The sequence below is a fragment of the Dasypus novemcinctus genome, chromosome 18 (assembly GCF_030445035.2).
Source record: "Dasypus novemcinctus isolate mDasNov1 chromosome 18, mDasNov1.1.hap2, whole genome shotgun sequence".
Taxonomy (NCBI): Eukaryota; Metazoa; Chordata; class Mammalia; order Cingulata; family Dasypodidae; genus Dasypus; species Dasypus novemcinctus.
The window spans coordinates 11,024,548-11,045,542 of NC_080690.1; the positions used below are offsets into that span (position 1 = coordinate 11,024,548).

At 46.5% G+C, this 20,995-nt stretch overlaps 1 protein-coding gene across 1 annotated transcript in view; it reads right to left on the reverse strand.

The window, feature by feature from the left end:
* Positions 1–7,634: 7,634 nt before the first annotated feature.
* Positions 7,635–20,995, reverse strand: part of VAT1L (vesicle amine transport 1 like) — a 181,433-nt gene continuing 168,072 nt past the window's right edge. Inside the window, exons 8-9 of the mRNA XM_058279672.2 lie at positions 14,637–14,720; positions 7,635–10,200 (exon numbers count right to left, since the gene is read on the reverse strand). Coding sequence (XP_058135655.1) covers positions 10,102–10,200; positions 14,637–14,720 — 183 coding nt within the window. The 3' untranslated portion in view covers positions 7,635–10,101. The remainder of the gene's footprint in view (positions 10,201–14,636; positions 14,721–20,995) is intronic.

A 20,995-nucleotide genomic window follows, 5' to 3' on the forward strand; every position in this document is an offset into this window, starting at 1 on the left:
TAAGTGGTATCATGTGGTTTTACTGCACTGAATTGGGCATTATTTCTCAGCCCCAATTCTGGAATTGCTAGCTGTGTCGTTTTGGGCCTTTTATTTAACTTCTCTGAGTTTCATTTTGTTAACCATAAAACGGGGATAGTATCGTTTACTTTACAGGGTTCTTATGAGTATTCGGTGAGTTAATACATGTAAAATGTTGTCTTCATTTGGGATCCCCTGGAGCAGCCCTGGGAGAGATTTGAGTGCAGGTTATTTCTTTGGGAGGTAAATGCCAGAAGCAACTGTGGGGGGAATGACCTAAGGAAAGGAGAGAAACCCATAAGGAGGTGGAGGTGAGTTATCGTGTGGGCACCTTGCACTCAATCCTACCCTTGAGAGACTGTGTGGAACATGCCCAAGAATCCCGGCACCAGAGCACGGGAATCTGGGCATCATCCACAGGCTCTCACCCTCCATTGGTTGAAGTTGCCTCTGGGGGTTCCAGTCCCCAAACACACCGACTCCAGTAATTCTGGGTTGCCCTTGTACCCTTGTGTCCTATGGGGCTGGAGCAAGCCCACAGGCCCGGAAAAAAAGACAGAATTGGGTGCCTGAGGTGGGAAGTTGTCAGCATGTCAGAAACCACCTGCAGCTACAGGTGATTTCTGGCGGGTGGAGACGGGATGTGGTACGGCATCCTTCGTGACTGCTACAAGGGCTTAAAACAGTGTCTGGCACACAGTATGTTCGCCACACATTGTAGCTGTGAAGGACACAGATTCAACTGCTCGGCTTCCTTTTCTACAGGAAGTGTTCTGGTAGGGTTGTCAATCAGATGACCCTGCTTCCTTTATGGCCAGTCACAGGGGTGGCACACGACCAGGATGGCCAATCAGAATTATCATCCCTCTGCCCCAATGATCAGGTTATGGATGGGCAGGTGACCCAAACTAGGCTAATCAGAGCCTTCCTGAGAGCACCTTGCTCCACACTCAGGTTAGTGGAGAGGAAATTATTTTCTTTCCCAGGGAAGGAGGGGGTTGGCTACACTGCCAGGAGGATGTTAAGTTGCATCTGGTGCCACCGTCTTCCCCAGCTGTAGTCCTGGGGACCTCTCTGCTTTCTGAATGCACATGGGCAGGTCACTTAACATCTCAGAACCTTAGTGTCGTTATCTGTAAATGGTGACTATGCCTGCTTTTCAAGGCATTATGGGTATTCATTGAGGGCATTGGTAAAAGCTTTGGCAAAAAGCAAGACCTCAGTAAATATTCATCTTGTTTTCATGGGTTTGCCTTGATTCACTCTCTGGATGCCTAACTGAGCTGGGGCTGTTTTTTTAAAAAAAAGAATTTCAATCTTTATGTTGAGCATGCCATGAGTCTCTGTTCTGTGATAGTTTGTTCTTTCATAATTTTTTTTAAAAAGATTTATTTTTTATTTATTTCTCTCCCCTTCCGCCCACCCTGGTTGTCTGTTCTGTGTGTCTATTTGCTGCGTCTTCTTTGTCTGCCTCTTTGTCCGCGGCACGGGAATCTGTGTTTCTTTTTGTTGCGTCATCTTGTTGTGTCAGCTCTCCCCGTGTGTGCGGTGACATTCCTGGGCAGGCTGCACTTTCCTTCAGGCAGGGCGGTTCTCCTTACGGGGCGCACTCCTTGTGTGTGGGGGTCCCCTATTGGGGGGACACCCCTGCGTGGCAGGGCACTCCTTGCACGCATCAGCACTGCACATGGGCTAGCTGCACACGGGTCAAGGAGGCCCGGGGTTTGAACCGCGGACCTCCCATGTGGTAGGCAGACACCCTATCCACTGGGCCAAGTGTGCTTCCCAGTTTTTTCATAATTTTAAAATAATTTTTTAATTCAATTTTTTATTCCCCTCCCCCTAAGATGGCTCCCTCATTGTCTTCCTCAGGAGGCACTGGGAACTGAACCTGGGACTTCCCATGTGGGAGGCGGGAGCCCAATTGCTTAAGCCACATCTGCTTTGCTGTTCTTTGAAAGTTTTGACTCTCCTCTTGGATAGGTGGTGATTTAGCTTCTGGAGGACTCCCATGGACAAGGGCCTCTCAGCTTGCCAAGAAAAGCCTGTACCATTAGCCCCTCCTTGTTTCACTACCCTTGAAATGGAGAGGTATTCTTTTTCTCCACACATGTCAGTTTAGTGACTGCCTTACCTCATGACCAAATAAATGACAGATGGACCTTGGAGGAGTGGTGCCAAAGTACCGTAATTCTAATATGGATTCCCCTCTCTTATGCCTCCCAAAGCTGACTCACGTAGAATGAAGTTCATTTGGGGAAGATTTCCCAAGTTGTCTCTTCCTTGAGACCATTCTTAAGTAATCCCTTGGTTAACCCCTTTGTCTTTAGTGTAAAACCCAAGTTCCTTGAAGTGATATTCATGATATTCTACAATCCAGTCTTATTAATCTCCCATCTTGTCTTTTGATGCATCCAATAGCTATGGAGCTTTCCATGAACCTGCCCTGTACTTCACCAATGTACCTGACGATAGGCTGTTGTTACCACCTGCTCCCAATAGACATTCCTAGTCAACTGCAGCCCTCTTTACTGCTCAGCTCACATAAGCTTTCAGTCCCAAGGCAGGCTCTACAAACAGACTGCCATTTGCACAAGAGCTAAAACTTATTTGTTGTCATGTTATTAAGCCATGAGCTCCTGCACTTCAGAGGCTATGTCTTTCTTATTTTCGGTGCTCAGACACTAAATATATTGCGCCAGGAACATGCTAGACATTTGATCAGTGTTTTGCTGAACAAGTGCGAGAGTTTATCTTGAGGGCATTTGCAATCTGGCTTCAGTCAGGTGACCACCCAGTGTTTCATTTGGTGTCTTCATAGCAATCTTAGAATAGAGATGATATATTACTGTCCCCATTTCAACAGGGGGAAGCTGAGGCTCAGATGCCAAGCACCTTGCTCAACTGATCCTTGGTGGGTAAGATCCCAAAACTTATGCTCTTCCTCACTGCCCAGACCCAGGTGTACCTGCCAGCTGCATATGGCGTGATGTTCTGTTGCCTCTGCCTGAGTTACTCCCTTGTTTGGGTGCCAATTTGAATAATTCATGGAACATATTTCCCAACATCTTTGCTTGGCTGGTAAAAGAAACTCTGCACGTTCTGCTCATGGTGAAAATGCAAAATCACTTAGTCCCCACCCCCCTGCAAATAAATCTGGAAGCAAAATATTGGGGTCTGTTAAAAAAAAAAAAGGAAGGTAACTATTGGTACTTCCCAGCCTTGATAGATGGGGATAAAGAAAGGCAGCTCATGTTCTTTGAGTGCCTGATATGGCCCAGGCACTGTGCTGGGTGCTTTACATACATGGTTCTCCTTAACAACGCCCACTCCTCTGTCAAGACTTCACTCAAGGGAAACGGATGTGGCTTAACCAACTGGGCTCCCATCTACCATGTAGGAGGTCCAGGGTTCGATGTCCAGGGCCTCCTGGTGAGGACAAACTGGCCCACACAGTGAGCTGGCCCATGCAGAGTGCCGGCCCATGCGGGAATGCAACCCCGTGCAGGAGAGCTACTTTGCATGGGAATGCCACCTTGTGTGGGAAAAGCCACCCCAGGCAAGAGTGCCGGCCGACGCAGAGAGCTGGTGTGGCAAGATGACGCAACAAGAGACACAGAAATGAGAAAATAAGAAGACGTAGCAGAACAGGGGAGCTGAGGTGGCACAAGAGAGTAATCGCCTCTCTCCCACTCCAGAAGTTCCCAGGATCAGCTCCCGGAGTCACCTAATGAGAATTCAAGCAGACACAGAAGAACACACTGCAAATGGACACAGAGAGCAGATAATGGGGGAACAGGGCAGGGGGGTAGAAATAAAGAAAATAAATCTTAAAAAAAAAAAGACTTCACTCAAGAGTCATAGCTGCCAAGTACCCTTTCCTCTCCATGCCCTTCCATTACAGAGTTGTTCTCTCCCCACTTCAAGTCCCACTCTGCCCTCTAACATTGTATCTTTGAAGCTGTATTGCATACATTCATGTCCATATCTGCTCTTCCTCTAGACCAGTCTGTCCAAAATGGTAGCCGCTAGGCAGGAGTGCAATTGAGCACATGACATGGGGCTAGTTCAAATTGAGATGTCCTGTAATTGTAAAATACACACCAGATTTCAAAGCCTTACTATGAGAAATAGAATGTGCAATATCTCATTCATAGCATTTATGTTGATTATACGTTGGAACACTAGCATTCTGGATATACAGGGTTAAATAAAATATATTATTAAAATTAATTATATTCATTTCCTTTTACTTTTTAAATGTGGCTACTAGAAAATTTAACTTTTTATGTGGCCCACAACCCATTTCAATTGGACAGCACTATACTGGACTGTGAATTTCTTGAGGACAATGTCTGTGTCTTGCTTTCTTTCTATTTCTAGGACCCAGAACAGAGTTCTGCACCTAGTGAAAGTACAGTAAAGAATCATCAAACACACAAGTGGTCCCAGTTAACATAGAGCCCAGATTTTTCTGGCCCCAGTGAGAAAGAGCCATGTTAAGCTGCCAGTGGAGCCACACCTCTGCGATGAGATGGAAAGCATAGTGGCATCTCCTCTAGGCAGAATCTATACTCCCCAGGTGAAAAGACCAGTGGAGAAACAAACAGAAAAGAAGGGGTGGTGTGAGCTGATGGAAAAGCCGGAGTGGAGGGGCGGGGATGGCTCGTAAGACTGGAATAGAGTTTATGGGGAGCCTCAGAAGCCCCGAAGCTCTCCTCTGCCTTCAGAATGAAGGGCTCGTTCCTAGCAGAGCTACACAGGCGCTGTGAGCACCTGTTCCGTCTCCCCTCGCTGCTCCAGTATACAGCGCGGCAGTGGCTTCCTGCGACTTTCTCTGACTCCCAGAGGGCATTCTCCAGCCACAGCAAGGTGCTTCGTACCCACAGGGGCAGGATAAGAGTGGCAGAGTATCAGCACCCTGGTCGGGAGGAGCCCCGCCAGCTGTGATGCACGGGAATTGTTGGGTAAATATGACAGCTTCCCCACCCCGTGAGCAGGACTACACTGGGGTGTGTCTGCATCTCCCCCAGGGGTAACTGCTCATGGCTTTGTTCCTTCCTGGTTTTGCTTGCCCTCTCCCTTATCTGTGCTTCCTGAAATCACCTCCTCAGGACCCTTCCATTTAAATCCTTGTCCCAAGGTCTGCTGCTGGGAGACTCAAACGGGAGGGTATTTGAGCCTGACTCCCAGCCACCTCTAGCCACATCTCCTGCCCCATTGAGCCCTGATTTACCCTTTGGAATCGCCTCCACCCCAAGGTTTCCTGTGACCACACCATGACACGTGCGTGTCCCTTTCCCTGGAAATCCAAGGTTACCAGCTTGGCCTTTGAAGACCTCCAGGTCTGTAGCCAACTTCCCACCGGGCCCACCTCCCACCCCATTGTGCCCCCCTTCGTATCTCCCCTACATGGTACTCCTCTCCACTCCTCCAACATACCCTTCAACATTCTTCCCTCCTTGTTTTTACACAAACATTTCCCTGTGCTCAAAATGGCTTTTGATATCATTACCCCGACTACCCTAACCTCACCCGCATTGCCAGAGAATTTTGTTTCCAAATCCTAAGCCTCCTTCCCATTCTCAGTGTTGCAAGTGAAGAGTTGAATTGAGTTTAGATTTTGTTTAAATATGACGGTGTACCAGGACTGACTATGTGAAGGCATGGGATTTATACGCCATTCATGGGCATTAAATGAGAATACACATCAGAAGGAAGGTGCCTTTATAAAGTGGAGCAGTTCACTGACAATGTGACTAACTTTTCTACTTTGTCAACTTAGGTTCATACATGTGCATTTTAATAACATGAGGCCTAGCTCTCTATTTATAATTTTTGCTTCCTACCGAGAAATATGACAAGCCTTCTCAGCCTTGAATTCCTCTTTCGTGAAATCCTAGCCCTTGAAGATTTACTTGCGTGTACCTCTTTGATAACCTTGAGGATTTTAGATCATGAAAATGACAACTGTTGAGATGTGTGTTTTTAAATCAGCACTTCACCAAAAGCTTGGAGAACCAGGCACAGAAAAAAAAGTCTTCTTGATATGCATGTTATCTGCTACAAAGCAAAACAACTTTACAAGCATATCCTTGAAATCGGGGGAACAGAATCCCTGAAACGTTTTTAGGGAGCAAGGGATGGTCATTTGAAATGCGTTGTATTTCCTTTTTACTTATGGTGAGAGGTAGCATGACAGGAGGGTTAAGAACACAGATGCAAGAGGTGACGGCTAGGCTTGAAGTCCTGGCTCCATCACTGACTAGCTGTGTGATCATACGTCCAGCGGCAAGACCTCCCTGTGCTTTAGTTTTTTCGCCTATAAAATGGGCTAATGGGGGCGGCGGACTTGGCCCAGTGCCTGGGGCGTCCGTCTACCACATGGGAGGTCTGAGGTTCAAACCCCGTGGAGCTGGCCCATGCGCAGTGCTGATGCGCACAAGGAGTGCAGTGCCACGCAGGGGTGTCCCCTGTGTAGGGAAGCCCCACGCGCAAGGAGTGCGCCGGTAAGGAGAGCCGCCCAGTGCGAAAGAAAGTGCAGTCTGTCCAGGAATCAAGATGATGCAATGAAAAGAAACACAGATTCCTGTGCCGCTGATGACAACAGAAGCAGACAAAGAAGCTGTAGCAAATAGACACAGAGAACAGACAACCGGGTTGGGGGGGGGGGAGAGAAATAAATAAATCAATCTTCAGAAATAAATAAATAAATAAAATGGGCTAATGGAAGACCCCGTCTCAGGGCTATTGGGAGAGTAAGCAAACAAGTGCATATCTCTTATTAGAGCATCTGACATAGAGCAGATGCCTTATAAATGTTTGCTACTAGCATTATATGATGTCTTTAGTAGTCTTTTTACTTAGCATTTTCTTCTTTGAGGGACTTAACGTACTTTTTTTTTAAGATTTATTTTTTATTTATTTCTCTCCCCTTCCCTGCCCCCTGCCCCCCAGGTCTCCATTCACTGTGTTCTTCTGTAGCCACTTGTATTCTTTTTTTAAAAAAATATTTATTTATGTCTCTCCCTCCCCCCCTCCCGCTCCCACCCCAGTTGTCTGTTCTCTGTGTCTATTTGGTGCGTCTTCCTTCTTTTTCCGCTTCTGTTGTTGTCAGCGGCACGGGAATCTGTGTTTCTTTTTTTTGTTGTTGCGTCAGCTTGTTGTGTCAGCTCTCCATGTGGGCAGCGCCATTCTTAGGCAGGCTGCACATTCTTTTGCGCTGAGCGACTCTCCTTATGGGGTGCACTCCTTGTGTGTGGGACTCCCCTACACGGGGGACACCCCTGCGTGGCACAGCACTCCTTGTGTGCATCAGCACTGCGCATGGGCCAGCACATCACATGGGTCAGGAGGCCCTGGGTTTGAACCCTGGACCTCCCATGTGGTAGGCAGATGCTCTATCTGTTGAGCCAAATCTGCTTCCCTCAATGTATTTTTAAAGGCTTGTCCCATCTCTATTCCCATCTTCTCCATGTGGCCTTTAGTTTCTCATTTGGGAAACGAAACATTTTTTCCCTTTTTCCTTTCTCAGTTACCCAGTGCTTGCATTTTAAGTGGGACAGCTTATTCAACCAGTATTTATGTGGAGTAACCGATGCCAGGCCAGGGTATGCTATGCTGAATACTTTATTTATATTTTTTATGTAAACATAATTTGCTTTGTAGGCACAATATAACAAAAGCTCTAAAGCCACAAATACATCAGACAATGTTTCGGTTCACTCCAATCAAGCTTAAATTACAGAGAAGCCTTCACAGTTCCTTTAAGGCAAACTGAGACGTTCTTTATACTTCCTTCCAAAAAACAATTATGTGATGGGAAAGAAGGTGCTTAAAGTGAGGGTACATTAAACAGTTAATATATTTTCTCCCCCCCCCTCCATTGTGCATGGTATAAATTGATCTTATTGGTCAAACTCAACTTTTCTCCTCTCATTCTGTATTTTGAGGAGAGGAAAGGGTTTTCTTTAACCAAATGACATAATTTGGATTACTGTACTAACTTTGCTAATTAAAAGCAAACAAACACTGAACAAAACCAGACTTGGGAAGGAAAGACTTTTTATGCGTCTCTCTGGAGATAACAGAAGCCACCTGGAATCTGTAGCCGAGTCCCTCTCCCCTGGAAGAGACGAGCCCTGATGCCACCAGTGGTCTTTGCTCCTCCAGCCCTAGAAAATGCCATTTCTGCCCACCAGGAATGTCACTTGGGCAAGGTTCTCCTTGGGTTTCTCTCAGACTCCATTTTCAGCATGGTTACCAGAGAAGCAGGGTCAATAATACAGCGGATGGCAAATGTGCTGGGGGGGGGTACAACTTTTACGTTCTCTCTAAATGGAAGCTTGGTAAGTCCTAGGGTAGGAAGAGAAGATGACATCGGTGTCCTCTTTTGAAACACTCTCATCCCACTGAGCATTAGAGGACAGCACCTTTCTTGTCTTCACATTTTATTTTACATACACATTCACAATGAGGAGAAACTTCCTTCAGATAAATATTTGGCATAAATAAGTCGTCATCGCAGGCTTAGGATAGGGAATAGAACATGGTTAACGGGGGAACATTTGTTACAAACGGGCTTTGGAAATAGATAATCGCTGTATTGTATTGATTCCTATCACTTAGGGAAGAGCTGGGTCGACCCTAAGGCTCACTGGTGGAGAAATAGGGCCATGTGGGAACCCTCTGATGCCTTCCAGAATGCAAAGCGAGTTGGGGTGCTAACATTGTCTCCAGCTGGCTTGTGAGTGATGCAGTTAAACCTTTTGGCTAAGAGGATGGGAGGAGAGACCGAGGAGGCCATTTGTGGAGACACTGAACCCCTTCTCTTTCTGGAGGGTAACGGTGTATACCTCTCAAGCCCAGCAAGTGGGGGTGGAGATGGGGGCAGGGGTTTCTCAGGGATTTAGGAGCTGGAAAATCAGACAAATGTGTGCAGCTGGCAAGTTTGGGCCCTGATTTCCGAGGAGCAGGAGCCCTACCTAGGGTCTAAATCACAGTTTTATCTATCAGAGGGAAGGAACTGCACCTTTGGCATCCGATGCTGAGCATCATTGTTTTCGTATCTTATCAGTAGAGTCTGCAGCATGTTGGAACATGCTTTGGCAAGAGAAAAGATACTCATTGATTTTTCCAACTATCGTGTACAAGGGAGCTCTGCCTGGGGAATCCACGCTAATCGTGCTGCTTACTCTCAGGACTTGGAGAGCAGAACTGGTCATGCCAGTGGCGAGTGAGCAAAGTGTTGAGTCTCAGTAATGCTTCTGAATTAGTCCCACACCTGGTGAGTTTTCTTAAAACTAAAATACATATGGATTTTGCTCGTAGGATATAGGTTCAGAAGAGAAACCTCTGTGGCTGGTTCTCAAACTCATGCTGCTGACCCATCTTCTATCCTGAAAAATCCACACCTATCTCCCTGTTACGCCGATAAGAACCAGTGAAAGAATCAAACACCAGAAAGTTATAGGAGAGTGGCTCAAACCTTTTGACAGTGAAATAACTAAAGGAACATAAGGAAGTTGCCTCTTAAATAGGGAGAGCGAAAGTGCTTTTGGAGAGGTTCTAAATTTATGGGCCCATGACAATGTCTCCTGGCCTACCCTCTTTCTGCCAGCCAAGTTGGCAAGGGATCTTGCCTGAAGCATGGGTGGCTGGCAGCAAAAAGTATCACTGGCCTGAAGAATTCCAGGACCTGGACAGTGCTTTGTAATTATTCCTTTCCATCCAAACTTGTCTTTGCCCATGTCTGGTCTTTTAGGCATTGGGCTGTAGGCTTGGATTAATTAGCAAGGCTGTTCTAGAACTGTGGAGAAGGACCCAAGGATGGATGGTTTTGATTTAGGGGAGAAGGGAGAGTAGAACTCACAGATGGGAGAGGGATGGAATACTGCACGGAATGGGATTGGCACTTAAATTCAGAAAACAACAGTGATCAACGGCTTTTTAGCTCAGCTGACTGCAGACAAACACAACACGCACTGGACTACAGCATTTGTTCACTGGGGCACGGAAGAGCTTTCTCAGCCTGGCCTTCTTCTTCCAAACCATCCTTCACGCTCTCCTGATGGTCCTGGGTTACTGGATAAATGGCATCCGCTCCTTGTTCTCGCCATCGCCCTCGTGGTCCTCCTCCTCCTCTCCTGCCTCACTGGTCTCTGTGCTGTCGTTGGCCATCTGGAATTCAACAGAACAGTTTGAGAGGGCCCTCTACCTTCTCACAGCATCTGACTGATGTCTCCCTGATGGAGCCCCAGTCATTTCAAGGGGTTTCTTTTAGGGTTAAGAGCTGGAGATGTTTGCTTCCCCTGGAAGGCAGTGTGGAGTTAGGTGTCTTATGTTTAGCTCCCCAAGAAGCCAACTCTGAGATAAGGCTTTGAATGCAAGTATTTGGAATTTGGGAGATGATCCCAAGGGTCACTGGTAGGGGAGTGAAGAGATGAGTCAGCGAAGGCAAGGACACTAATATAGGGTGTGTTCATAAGCAAGTTCCTGCCATGGGCAACACGGGCTCCGTCTTGCTGGGGACCTCTGGGAGACTGTGAGGAATGTGTGTCCAAGTTGTCCCACTTGATGGGTGAGGAAGTTAGAGTGTGTCTCCATCCATTCCTTTCTCTTAGGGGCTAAGGGATGCTCTGGGGACACTGGTTAGCTCCAGGCATCTTGGCCAGTTCTGCATGTAACCCAAGGATGTCCAGTGGAGCTCCCGGGCAGAGCAGGCAGACGTTTGTGGGAGGAAGTCACGGGTATTCGGGGGAACCCTGAGCGCTGATAGGGTGTGGGTGGGGCATTGGAAGCAGCCACTGAACAGACTGACCAGGGTTTATATCCCGTCTCTATTACTTGCTAAGAGTAAAAACAACAATATAAACAAAGGTGCGCTTAAATACTTTGTTATATTTCTGCACTGGAATGTAGTTTCTGTGCGGATAGCAACTTTGGCCCTTTTTAAAAATCACCTGGCATAGTTATTATACCTCTTCCAGCCTCCATTTCCTCATCTTTAAAATGGGGTTAATACAATCCACCTTTACAAAGTTGGTAGAAGAACTGGGTGAAACAAAATGAAATGATGAAGATGTAACATCTGGCAGAGTGCTGAGCTCATGCTACATGCTAAAAAAATTTGGTCCTTTCCATTAATATCCCCTTTCATGGACTGTGCCTCCGATTTCCTTTCTGTTCCTATGTCCTGAGTTTGGTAATTTACCTTGAACTTCAGACCTTTCAAACCTTCAGTCCCTGCCTGCTCTTGCTGCTCATTCTTACTCGTGGAAGTTCTACTATAGGATGGCCTAGCTGGGTGCAGTCACCCCTCCTGGCCACTACACAGGGAATGCCTTCTCCCTGGATGCTGCCCCACCCCCTCTGCCTATGAAACATGCACTTTTCCACAAGCTCCCAGTCCACTTCCTCATGGGGGCCTTCCCAGACACCCAGAGCAATCCCCTTATTCTCTGTTTCATGACCCATAGACCTCCTCTCCATAGCACTGGTTAACAGGTGCAACGCCCCATTTATACGTGTGACTCATTGACGAATGTCTGCCTGCCTCTGCTGAACTGTAGATAACATGGAGGAGGACGGGGTCTCTTGTTTTCTTCCAGTTTTGTCCTCTGAACTAGCCCAGAGCCATACCTACTTTTAGAATATAGGAGAAAACCACTAGCATTTTCCCTCATGGAGCACTTTGTTACTTATCCACCAAAGTGCCGCCTTACACGTTATCCTCCCTTTCATCCTCCAAGCACTTTGTGCAGTTGTAATGACTTTGTTAGCTCGCTTTCAGAGCAGTGGAGAGGGAGACTCAGAGGTAGTTGTCTTAGTTTGCTAGGGCTGCTATAACAAGTACTACAGACTGGCTGCTGAAGCAACAGGAATTTTTTGTTGTGGTTTTGGAGATTGTAGTCCAACATCAAGGTGTGGGCAGGCCCATGCTTTCTCTGAAGCCTGTAGCATCCTGTTGGTAGCTTGCTGGTGTCCATAACTCAATCTCTGCCTCCATCGCATGGCCATCTGTCTCCTACACCCCCTGCCCTCGACTTTCCAAATTTTCTCTGCTTATGAGGACTCCAGTCATATGGGATTAAAGCCTCCCTGCTTAAGTTTGGACTCCCCTTAACTAATAACCTCTTCAAAGGTCTTGTTTATAAATGGGTTCACATGCATAGACCTGGGGATTAGAACTTGAACTTGTCTTTGTAGGGAGCAGGATTCAGTACATAACAGTGATGTAACCAAAGAAGTTGGCAGGGCAGCAGAGGTTAGCAGCCAGGACACAGGGCCCGTTAGAATTGTGGCCTTCAGAAAAGGCCCCCATCTTTCTTGGACACTGAAGGTGGCCAGGACCAGGGCAGGGCTGCCTGCTGTACTGTTGGGTCTGGTGGAAGCAGCCCTCACCTCAGCTCGGACTCCTGGCTCTGCTCTGGCCCGGCATGACTGAGAGGAGACTCCAGGCCTGAGAGACTCAGCCCTCCGCCTCCCGGGAAATTTGCTCCAGAGCTGTCAGCAGCAATTACCTTGCCCTGCCCGTACAGTGCCCACATGTCTCAGCCCAGAACCACATTCAGATGGCCAGGAGCAGGGCAGAGGCAGCCTGAGCTGGGAGCGTGGCATTTCAAGGGGAGGAACGTCCCTGCTGGTCTGTGCTCCCTGTCCTCTCCATCCACACCTGCTGAGTGGGGATGAGGGACTGAACTGTGCCCCCTCCCCAAAGAAAGTTCTAATTCCTCAGAATATGACCTTCTGTAGAAATAGCGCCATGACATTTGGAAATAGACAAGTTAAAACGAGGTCATACTAAGTAGGGTGGCTCCTTAACCAATGTGACTGGGCTCCTTATAAGAGAGGGGGGGAGAGTGTCATGTGAGGACCAAGGCAGGGAACAGCATGGATGGCCATCAAGCCACCACCAGAAGCCATGGAGCAAGGGTCTCCCCTACAGGCTCAGAGAGCGCACGGCCCTGACTCGGACATGTGGCCTCCAGACCTGTCAGAGGATAAACTTCTGCTGCTGCAGGCCACCGAGCGGGTGGTGCTCCGTTACCCGTTTCTGGGGAACCTTGACCTTTGTGCTGTTGCCTTTTCCATTAGGTGCTGGCCCTGGGCATTCCTTCACTGGACCCATCCTGGATTTCCTGGTGTCCTAAGTTCAGCCTGACTCCACGCTCTTCCTCCTTCAAGCCTAGTCTTCCTTGTTGAAGGAAACCCCAGATACCACAGATCTGAGAAGGCCCATTGTTCTCCTTGTTTCTTTAGGTGCCAGGGGAAAAGCCTTCAGCAATAAGGATGGTGGCCCACGCCGAGGCAAGTCCTGAGTGCTGACCCCACACCTGCTTTGCTGAGGACCCCCCTGAGCTTTCTGTCAGCCTGAGGACGCACCGGGTCCTCATGTGCAATGGAGAGAGGCAGTACCAGCTGCCTGGTTGAAAGCAGTCAGACACCCAGCATGGTTCTAAGACCTGCCTGCTCTTGACCGATGGGCTGACAATGTGTTCACAGGCCACAGTGAAGGTACACAGGACGGAGGGCCTAAGCCCCCTTCTACCCATAACCACGTCCCCTCATTGGCCTTCAAACATCTGCTAGCTCATTCCTAACATTTCGTAGGCATTTAATACACTAGATCTGGTACTGTCATCCTTCCCGTAAACACTGTAAAATGCCCTATCCTTAAATTGTCCTACATCAAGTAAAATGGCCATCACGTCTAAACTGCACTATGACGGCAAAAGTCAAGGAAATATTAAAACAAAATTAAAATATGCGAGAAATTTTAGCTCTTTTTCGTTTTGAAAGGACTGATGCAGCTCTGAGACTAAAAGAGAAAAAGAAAAAAATCAAGTGAACAACGGAACCAAAAATGCTCCCTATGTATTTTCCGTTAAACCCTTGCATAGTGTTTAGTGTGCACCAGGCTCTGCTTTATGAATATCACTCTTACTGCCTTAGGAGCACAACTTACAGACGGGAGTCACAATTTGGAGTGGCAGAGTAACTTGATCACATGACAAGGGGGGACCGAGAGCTGGGCTCTGAGAGCCCCGAGCCTGGTGACCGTTGTCTGTGCAGGCACCACTGTACCTCGTTTGCCCCCTCAAGTGGCTCCTGCAGGGGCACATGTGCATTCGACCTGCTTTATTCCTGCTGGTGTCCCTTCCATACACGGTGCTCATTGTTTTTTTTTTAATCCTCATAAAAGACAATAAACTCAATGGACTCACCAGGGAGCATCTTGGAGGCAATTGGCATCATTCTGTTTGGTATGTGACTGTGAATTTATTAGAATTTATCAGGAAATCCTCCCAGTGGTGGCAGTCAAGAGACAGTACTTATCACAGACAGAGGTCTATTGTTTCTTGCTTCTGTCCTTTTCTGTCTGTGTCCTGGGATTGCTCTTGAAATGCTCTCATTGAAGAGTTCCCTTCCCTTCTGAGCCCTGAGCTAAGTTTGTGAAGAGTCTCTCAGCTGTATAATTGACTTATGCAGTCCTCTCCCCTCCCCCACCCCACAAGCTGCTTGAATTTCCCTCTGCCCCACCTATGCCTGCACCTGATCAACCCTCGGTAAATCTCTTGTGTTCAACTGAACAGATTCCTCTGCTTTCCACTCACCAGTGGAGTCGGGGTCTTTTCTACATCCAGAATTAACTTGCCGATGTTCCCGCGGTCGTGGATCCGCTGCATGGCCTCCTTCACCTGAGAGACAGAGAAAGGGAAGCACTGGTCAGGTGAGCTGGAGCCCAGAGAAAGCGGCCAGGAAAAGCCAAGTCATCAGCTGCCCACCAGGGGGCGGTGTGGCTCAACCTTAGCGGCTAAGCAGGTGATGGTATCAACGTTGGGGTACAAATAAGCTCTGGTTGTGGCACATACACACTAATCCAGTGCCAAGACTTGGTCTCCCAGGTCTAAAAGCTGAGAGTTATTAAAGGAGCAAGGAGCTCCTGAAACAAGATGGTGAAAATTGAAAGAAGAAAAAAAAGATCCTCTGGAAATCCAAGAGGTATGTGCTGCAGGGTGGCAAGACACATCAAACCAAGTAAAATTTGACCAATAAAAGTTTCTTTTTTTTAAGGAAAATTTTGTGCCCTGATGACTTAAATAGTATATAATTCTGATGCACATTTTGGCTAAGTTGACCCGTTATCCAGGGCTGAACTACATTCTGGCAAATTTCCAAGAAGCCTTGTTTTTAGGTGGAAACTTTACATCAGTAGTTTTCCCCATAAAAGAGGATCTCCAGACTCCTTTCAAATGTTGGGGCTTGTCAGGCCAATGGATAGCTCCTGGGAACCCCTGAAAAAGCAAGGACATGACTTCATTTTATTTATGCTTTGCACATTTCAGCCCTGTGCTGTGTGAAGAATGAACTGTAGGAGGCGCTGTGAGGAGTCAATGAGAGAAGGAAAGGGCTACACAGAGTCCAGTGCTTGATGAAACCTCTTTAGTGATCCACATCTCTTAGTGAAATCTAAATGGAAATGAAACATCTCTCAAAAAAGATCCAGCTGAAGCCTCAGAATTTTAAATCTTTTTGCACATTCATTCAGCCCACAAATATTCATTCAATGTCACTTATAGGCCAGATGCCGTGGTTTAAGAAAAAATGCAAAAAGAGTAAGATACTGCATCTGCCTTTGAGGAACTCAGGCTGGGGCTGATGGAGCAGGGATTGCTTATTTAAAAACCAAATCCTTCTATTCATTTGGATAAAAACCTGACAGAGCCATTAAAATGTTCTTAGTCTAATTGCTTTTCTGGGACTTTATCCTAAGGACATAACTCAAATTATGGGGGAGAAAAACTTACTGCACAAAAGAGAATCATAGCCATTTTTAATGGCATGAAAATGAAACAAGTCATATGTTACAAAATATGGGAATGGCTAAGTAAACAAAGGCTCTTAGATTTATCTCCCGAATAGAAATGTTGTGTAGCTGTGGATGTACTGATTGTAAGTAATATACAGCAGGCTTGGGAAACGGACTTTGGCCCAGTGGTTAGGGCGTCCGTCTACCACATGGGAGGTCCGCGGTTCAAACCCCGGGCCTCCTTGACCCGTGTGGAGCTGGCCATGCGCAGTGCTGACGCGCGCAAGGAGTGCCGTGCCACGCAAGGGTGTCCCCTGCGTGGGGGAGCCCCACGCGCAAGGAGTGCGCCCGTGAGGAAAGCCGCCCAGCGTGAAAAGAAAGAGCAGCCTGCCCAGGAATGGTGCCGCCCACACTTCCTGTGCCGCTGACGACAACAGAAGCGGACAAAGAAACAAGACGCAGCAAATAGACACCAAGAACAGACAACCAGGGGAGGGGGGGAAATTAAATAAATAAATAAATCTTTAAAAAAAAAAAAATACAGCAGGCTTAAATGCTTTTGATACTGTTAAGTTAAAGTAAGTTGAGATATACATTTTTATTTTTATTTAAATCTCCATAAAAATGGATATCCTAAAATAACAAGGAAGAGATAAAAATAAATGCATTAGGAGGAGAAACGGGTGCTTTTTAACTCCCCTTGCCATACCTTATTTGGTAACATGTTATCCAATCAGTGTTCGTTATAAATTATATGCATCTTTAAAAGCAGTCTTTGGATAGCCTGACATTAGTTAAAATCAACCTCTGTTTTACAGACTGATAGTGTCATATGATTGTTGAATTTCCTGGCCTGAATATACAATTTACAAGAATAGATTCCTTTTATTTCTCTGGTGAACACTGATTTTCAAAGTGCTTTCAGTTTTAGCCATGACAGCAGCTACTACTTACAGAGAAGATATACTACCGCAGTGTTCACAATGGCTCCCAGTGACCCCCACCTCCTGGTAGACGTGTCTCGTGTAATCTCCTCCCCTGTAGTGTGCCATGGACTTAGTGACTTGCTTCTACTGAAAAGCGTGTGGCAAAGGAGATGAGGTTACAAAAGCTCAAGACTTCCGTCTTGCAGTCTCTCCTGAGCTTCCTTTCTGACTGTTCGTGCTTTCTCACTCTGAGGAACAAAGCGGCCCTGTGGTGAGCTTCCTTGTGAAGAGGGTCTTGTGACAAGATTGGAGAGCAGACTTCAGCCAACAGCCAAAGAGGAACCGAGGTCTTTAGCCCAAAGCCTGAGAGAAACAGGGGCTACAACCGCTAGGAGAGCTTGGGAAGGGGCCGCTCCCCAGTAGGGCCTTCAGATGAGCCCGCAGTCCAGACAACACCTTGGCTACAGCCCTGTGAGAGAACCTGAGCCAAAGGATCCAACTGAGCTGTGCCTGGATCCCTGACCCACAGAAACTGTGAGATAATAAATGTCATTTTAAGCCACTATGTTTTGGAGTAATTTGTTTTGCAGCTATAGAGAACTAAGCTCTCTCTAATAAATTCTTACGAATTCTCACAACACCCTAGAAAGATACACATTATACCCATTTTACAGAGAAGGACCCTTATGTTCAAAGACATAAGCAATTTTCCCAAGGATTACATAGTTATTAACAACAGAATTGTGGCTCAAATGCAGGTCAGTCAGATTTCAGAACCGGTGCTCTTTTCCAATGCTGCCCAGGCAGGTTGTTTTGTTTGTTTTTCAAAGGCAGAGAAAGGTGGTAGATAATAGCAGCTCTCGCTTCCCAGAATTCAGTTGTTTATTATCTTGGCAAGTCATTAAGCACCTGGAAACTCCTTGGAGAGTAGGAACAATTTTTAAGCTACTTCTCCAATTAGACAGAGCCCAGAGAAAAGGAAAAGCTGTTTTCTCACCAGTTACAGCTTATTGTGATGCTAGAAAAAAAGCCCCCTGCAGGGCTGGCTCTAATATGCATATTTTCTTGGACACTTCTCTTTGAAATGAGCTGATTCCCTGAAGTTCCTTCATGTGGAGGACTGGATTTAAAACACTGAAGAAAGGGTTAGGAGTGTTTCCAGGAGACCATTTAAGTCATCTGATTCCAAGTCATGCTGTTTGAATTTATATCATCCTTTTAGGCTATCCTTCTGATAATAATTTAGAAGGAAGAAATCTACCATTTTCTGATCAGTTCTGATCAATGCACAATGTACAGCATTCAACCCAAGCCTCTGAGGTGAGTATTGGTGACAGTCTCACAGATGAGAAACCTACAGATGAAAAGACCAAGGACTCCGTTCCTTGGACCACCATCTGAAGGTAGCGGGAACCATGTGGGAACTGAGAGAGAGGTTTCCTCCCCTTTGTCCTGGTTGGAGTCTTTTGTGGAACCCAAAAAATTCTTTTCTTAAAGTGAACCCATTCCTGCATCTGTAAACCTATTGTGTGTGGTAGGACCTTTTCCTTAGATCCAGTTAAGGGACCCTTTGATTGAATTGAATTCCACTGGGGGTCAATGATTGGAGTACTTCAGTGAGCCGTGACTCAGGGTGGGTCTCGGCCCTCTTGCTAGAGCCCTTTATAAATGAGAGAAACACGCAGAGACACACAGAGAGCTGCTATTTTACCCTACTGTGTGAAAGAGGACCCCAGGGCTGCCTGCAGCCCAGAGGCTGAGAGAGAAAGGGGGTCCTGAAGGCTGAGAGACAAGCCATATGCCTGATTGCCCACAGCTAGGCTCAAGGAGAAAGTGAACCTGGAGAAGAGAAGGCAGAGACTGGACCGCCATTTTGCTTTGCCATGTGGTAGGAGTCTAGGACAGTCAGCAGTCAACCTTTGGTGAGAAAGCATCTCTTGATGATGCTTTGATCTGGACACTTTCACAGCCTCAGAACTGTAAGCTTGCACCCTAATAAATTCCCAAGATAAAAGCCAACCCATTTCTGGCATTTTGCACTGGCAGCCTGTAAAAACTAAAATACCCTTTTCAGGACAACCAGCAGGACAGGGCTCTGCTCTCTCTACTCTCAAACAACACCGTGACAGGGCCAAGTCTGCAAAAAAGAGACTTTGCTCCCAAGTTACCAGTTTGTAAACTGAGGTACCCCAGTGGGTGACTCTTCTGCTTAAACCTTTCCCACTGTCTTCAAGAGAAAGGGCTAGACCTGCAATGTCTAATGCAGGAGCCACTGCCACATATGACAATCAAGCACTTGAAATGTGGCAGGTCCTGATTGACTTGTGTAAAATACATACCAGATTTCAAAGACTTAAGACCAAAAAATGAAGGCAAAATATGTCATTAATAAGTTTAGATATTGACCCAATGTTGAGATGTATTGGGTTATAGAGACCCAGTAGATCCAAAGTGGGATATACTGGGTTAAATAAAACATTAACATTAATTTTACCTTCTTAAAACTTTTCTGAACTTGGCTATTGGAAGACATGTAAAACTTTGCCTGAGGATTACAATAGAATTCTCCCAGCCATCACTGGAACAGATTCCTTAGGAGGACATCAAGTACTTACCGTGCTCCTTAGCTTTAAGCCTCTCTAGAGACAGGGTCCCTTCCTGGAGAGCCCAGATTCCTGCAGCTAACTTGGACTTGTTTTTGCAACTGTCAAATTAAATGTGAACTCTTCCAAGAAGCTGTTCTATGCTCCCCCACTTTTAATACACTCCCCCCCGCCCCCCGCCCAGGGTGGGCTCCTTGGCACCTCGGCTGACCAGGCCCTTACCCCAGGTTTGTAACTAACTCATCAGCCTTTGCTCTAAGTTGCAAGTCTCTAGACTAGCACCATCCGATAGGAATATAATGCAAACCACCAATGTAGTTAAAATTTTTCTAATGGCCAAAATAGCAGATGTTAAAAGAAATTTGTGAAATTAATTTTCACAATATTGATGATACTTAAAATTTTTTTTGTACTAAGTCTTTGAAATCTGATGTATATTTTACTCTTACAGCACATCTCAGTTCAGATTATCTACACTTCTAGTCCTCAGTAGCTGACTGTGACTCTGTGATGACCGGATTGGAGAGGGCAGCTCTAGATGGGCAGGACGGTGGCTTCTATCTCAAAGTCCAGAGTGCAATGTAGGGTCTGGCACATGGTAGCCATCCAGATGAATGAATGAATGCATGAGCAAACAAATGAACAAGTGGCTCTGTGGAGACAGTGGGTACCATGTGGCTGGGACATACTCAGAGGTTTCTGTTTCTTCTTTCCCACACCCCAGAGCCCCTGGCTTGGGCAGCTGTCTCTTGGTGGCCTGCTCAGTGCTGCCTGGGTGGCCCAGGGGAGTCTGCTCATATTCAAGGCCAGGGTCTCCCACATGCAGACTGAGATGCCACCGCCAGCTGTGTGGCTGGCCAGATCTGGGCTCAGCAGCTGGATTTTCCAGGGCTGGGTATCTGGATATACTCTCCCCAGAAGGCAGCTTCCCATCCAGAAAGAGGAAATTTAAGTCATGTCATTTGAACACCTTACCATGCCAACATCCTGAGCAGAGAGGCTGTCTGGGCTTTTAAATATATATATATTTCTTGTTCCCAGAAGGCTACGTCGATATCATCCCAAGTAGATGATGGCAGGGAACACTGGGAATATCACTGGGCTTAATGGAGGGGAGCCAAGTCCTACCTTAGGTATAGTCATTCAGCAAATCACCTAATCTTTCTGTGCCTCGGCTTCCTTCTGTGTTAAATGATGACATCTCTATTCTTCATTCAGTCATTCATTCAGTCATTCAGCAGTGCCAAAACTCCATGCCAGGAGATGCGTATAAAGTGATGGGCAAAACTGATGCACTCTTTATTAAATGGGCGAATCATAGCAAAAATGATTTCACAATTAGAATACTGAGCTATGAAGACAGTCTTGTATAGTAGTCTATGATGGAGAATAAGTGGGGGTGGGGGGAGGCACTATGCTTAAAGAGGATCACTGGGAAAGCAGTGTGTTAGAAAGAAAAACGGACCCATGAAGATGTCCATAACCTCAGCCCCAGAACCTGCGACGATGTTACCTACCATTCAGGGTAAAAGAGATTTTTTTTTTTTTTGTTTGTTTGTTTTGTTTTGTTTTTTTAATTAAAATTATTTATTTTTACGAATTACATTCAAAAAACACGAGGTCCCAATCAACCC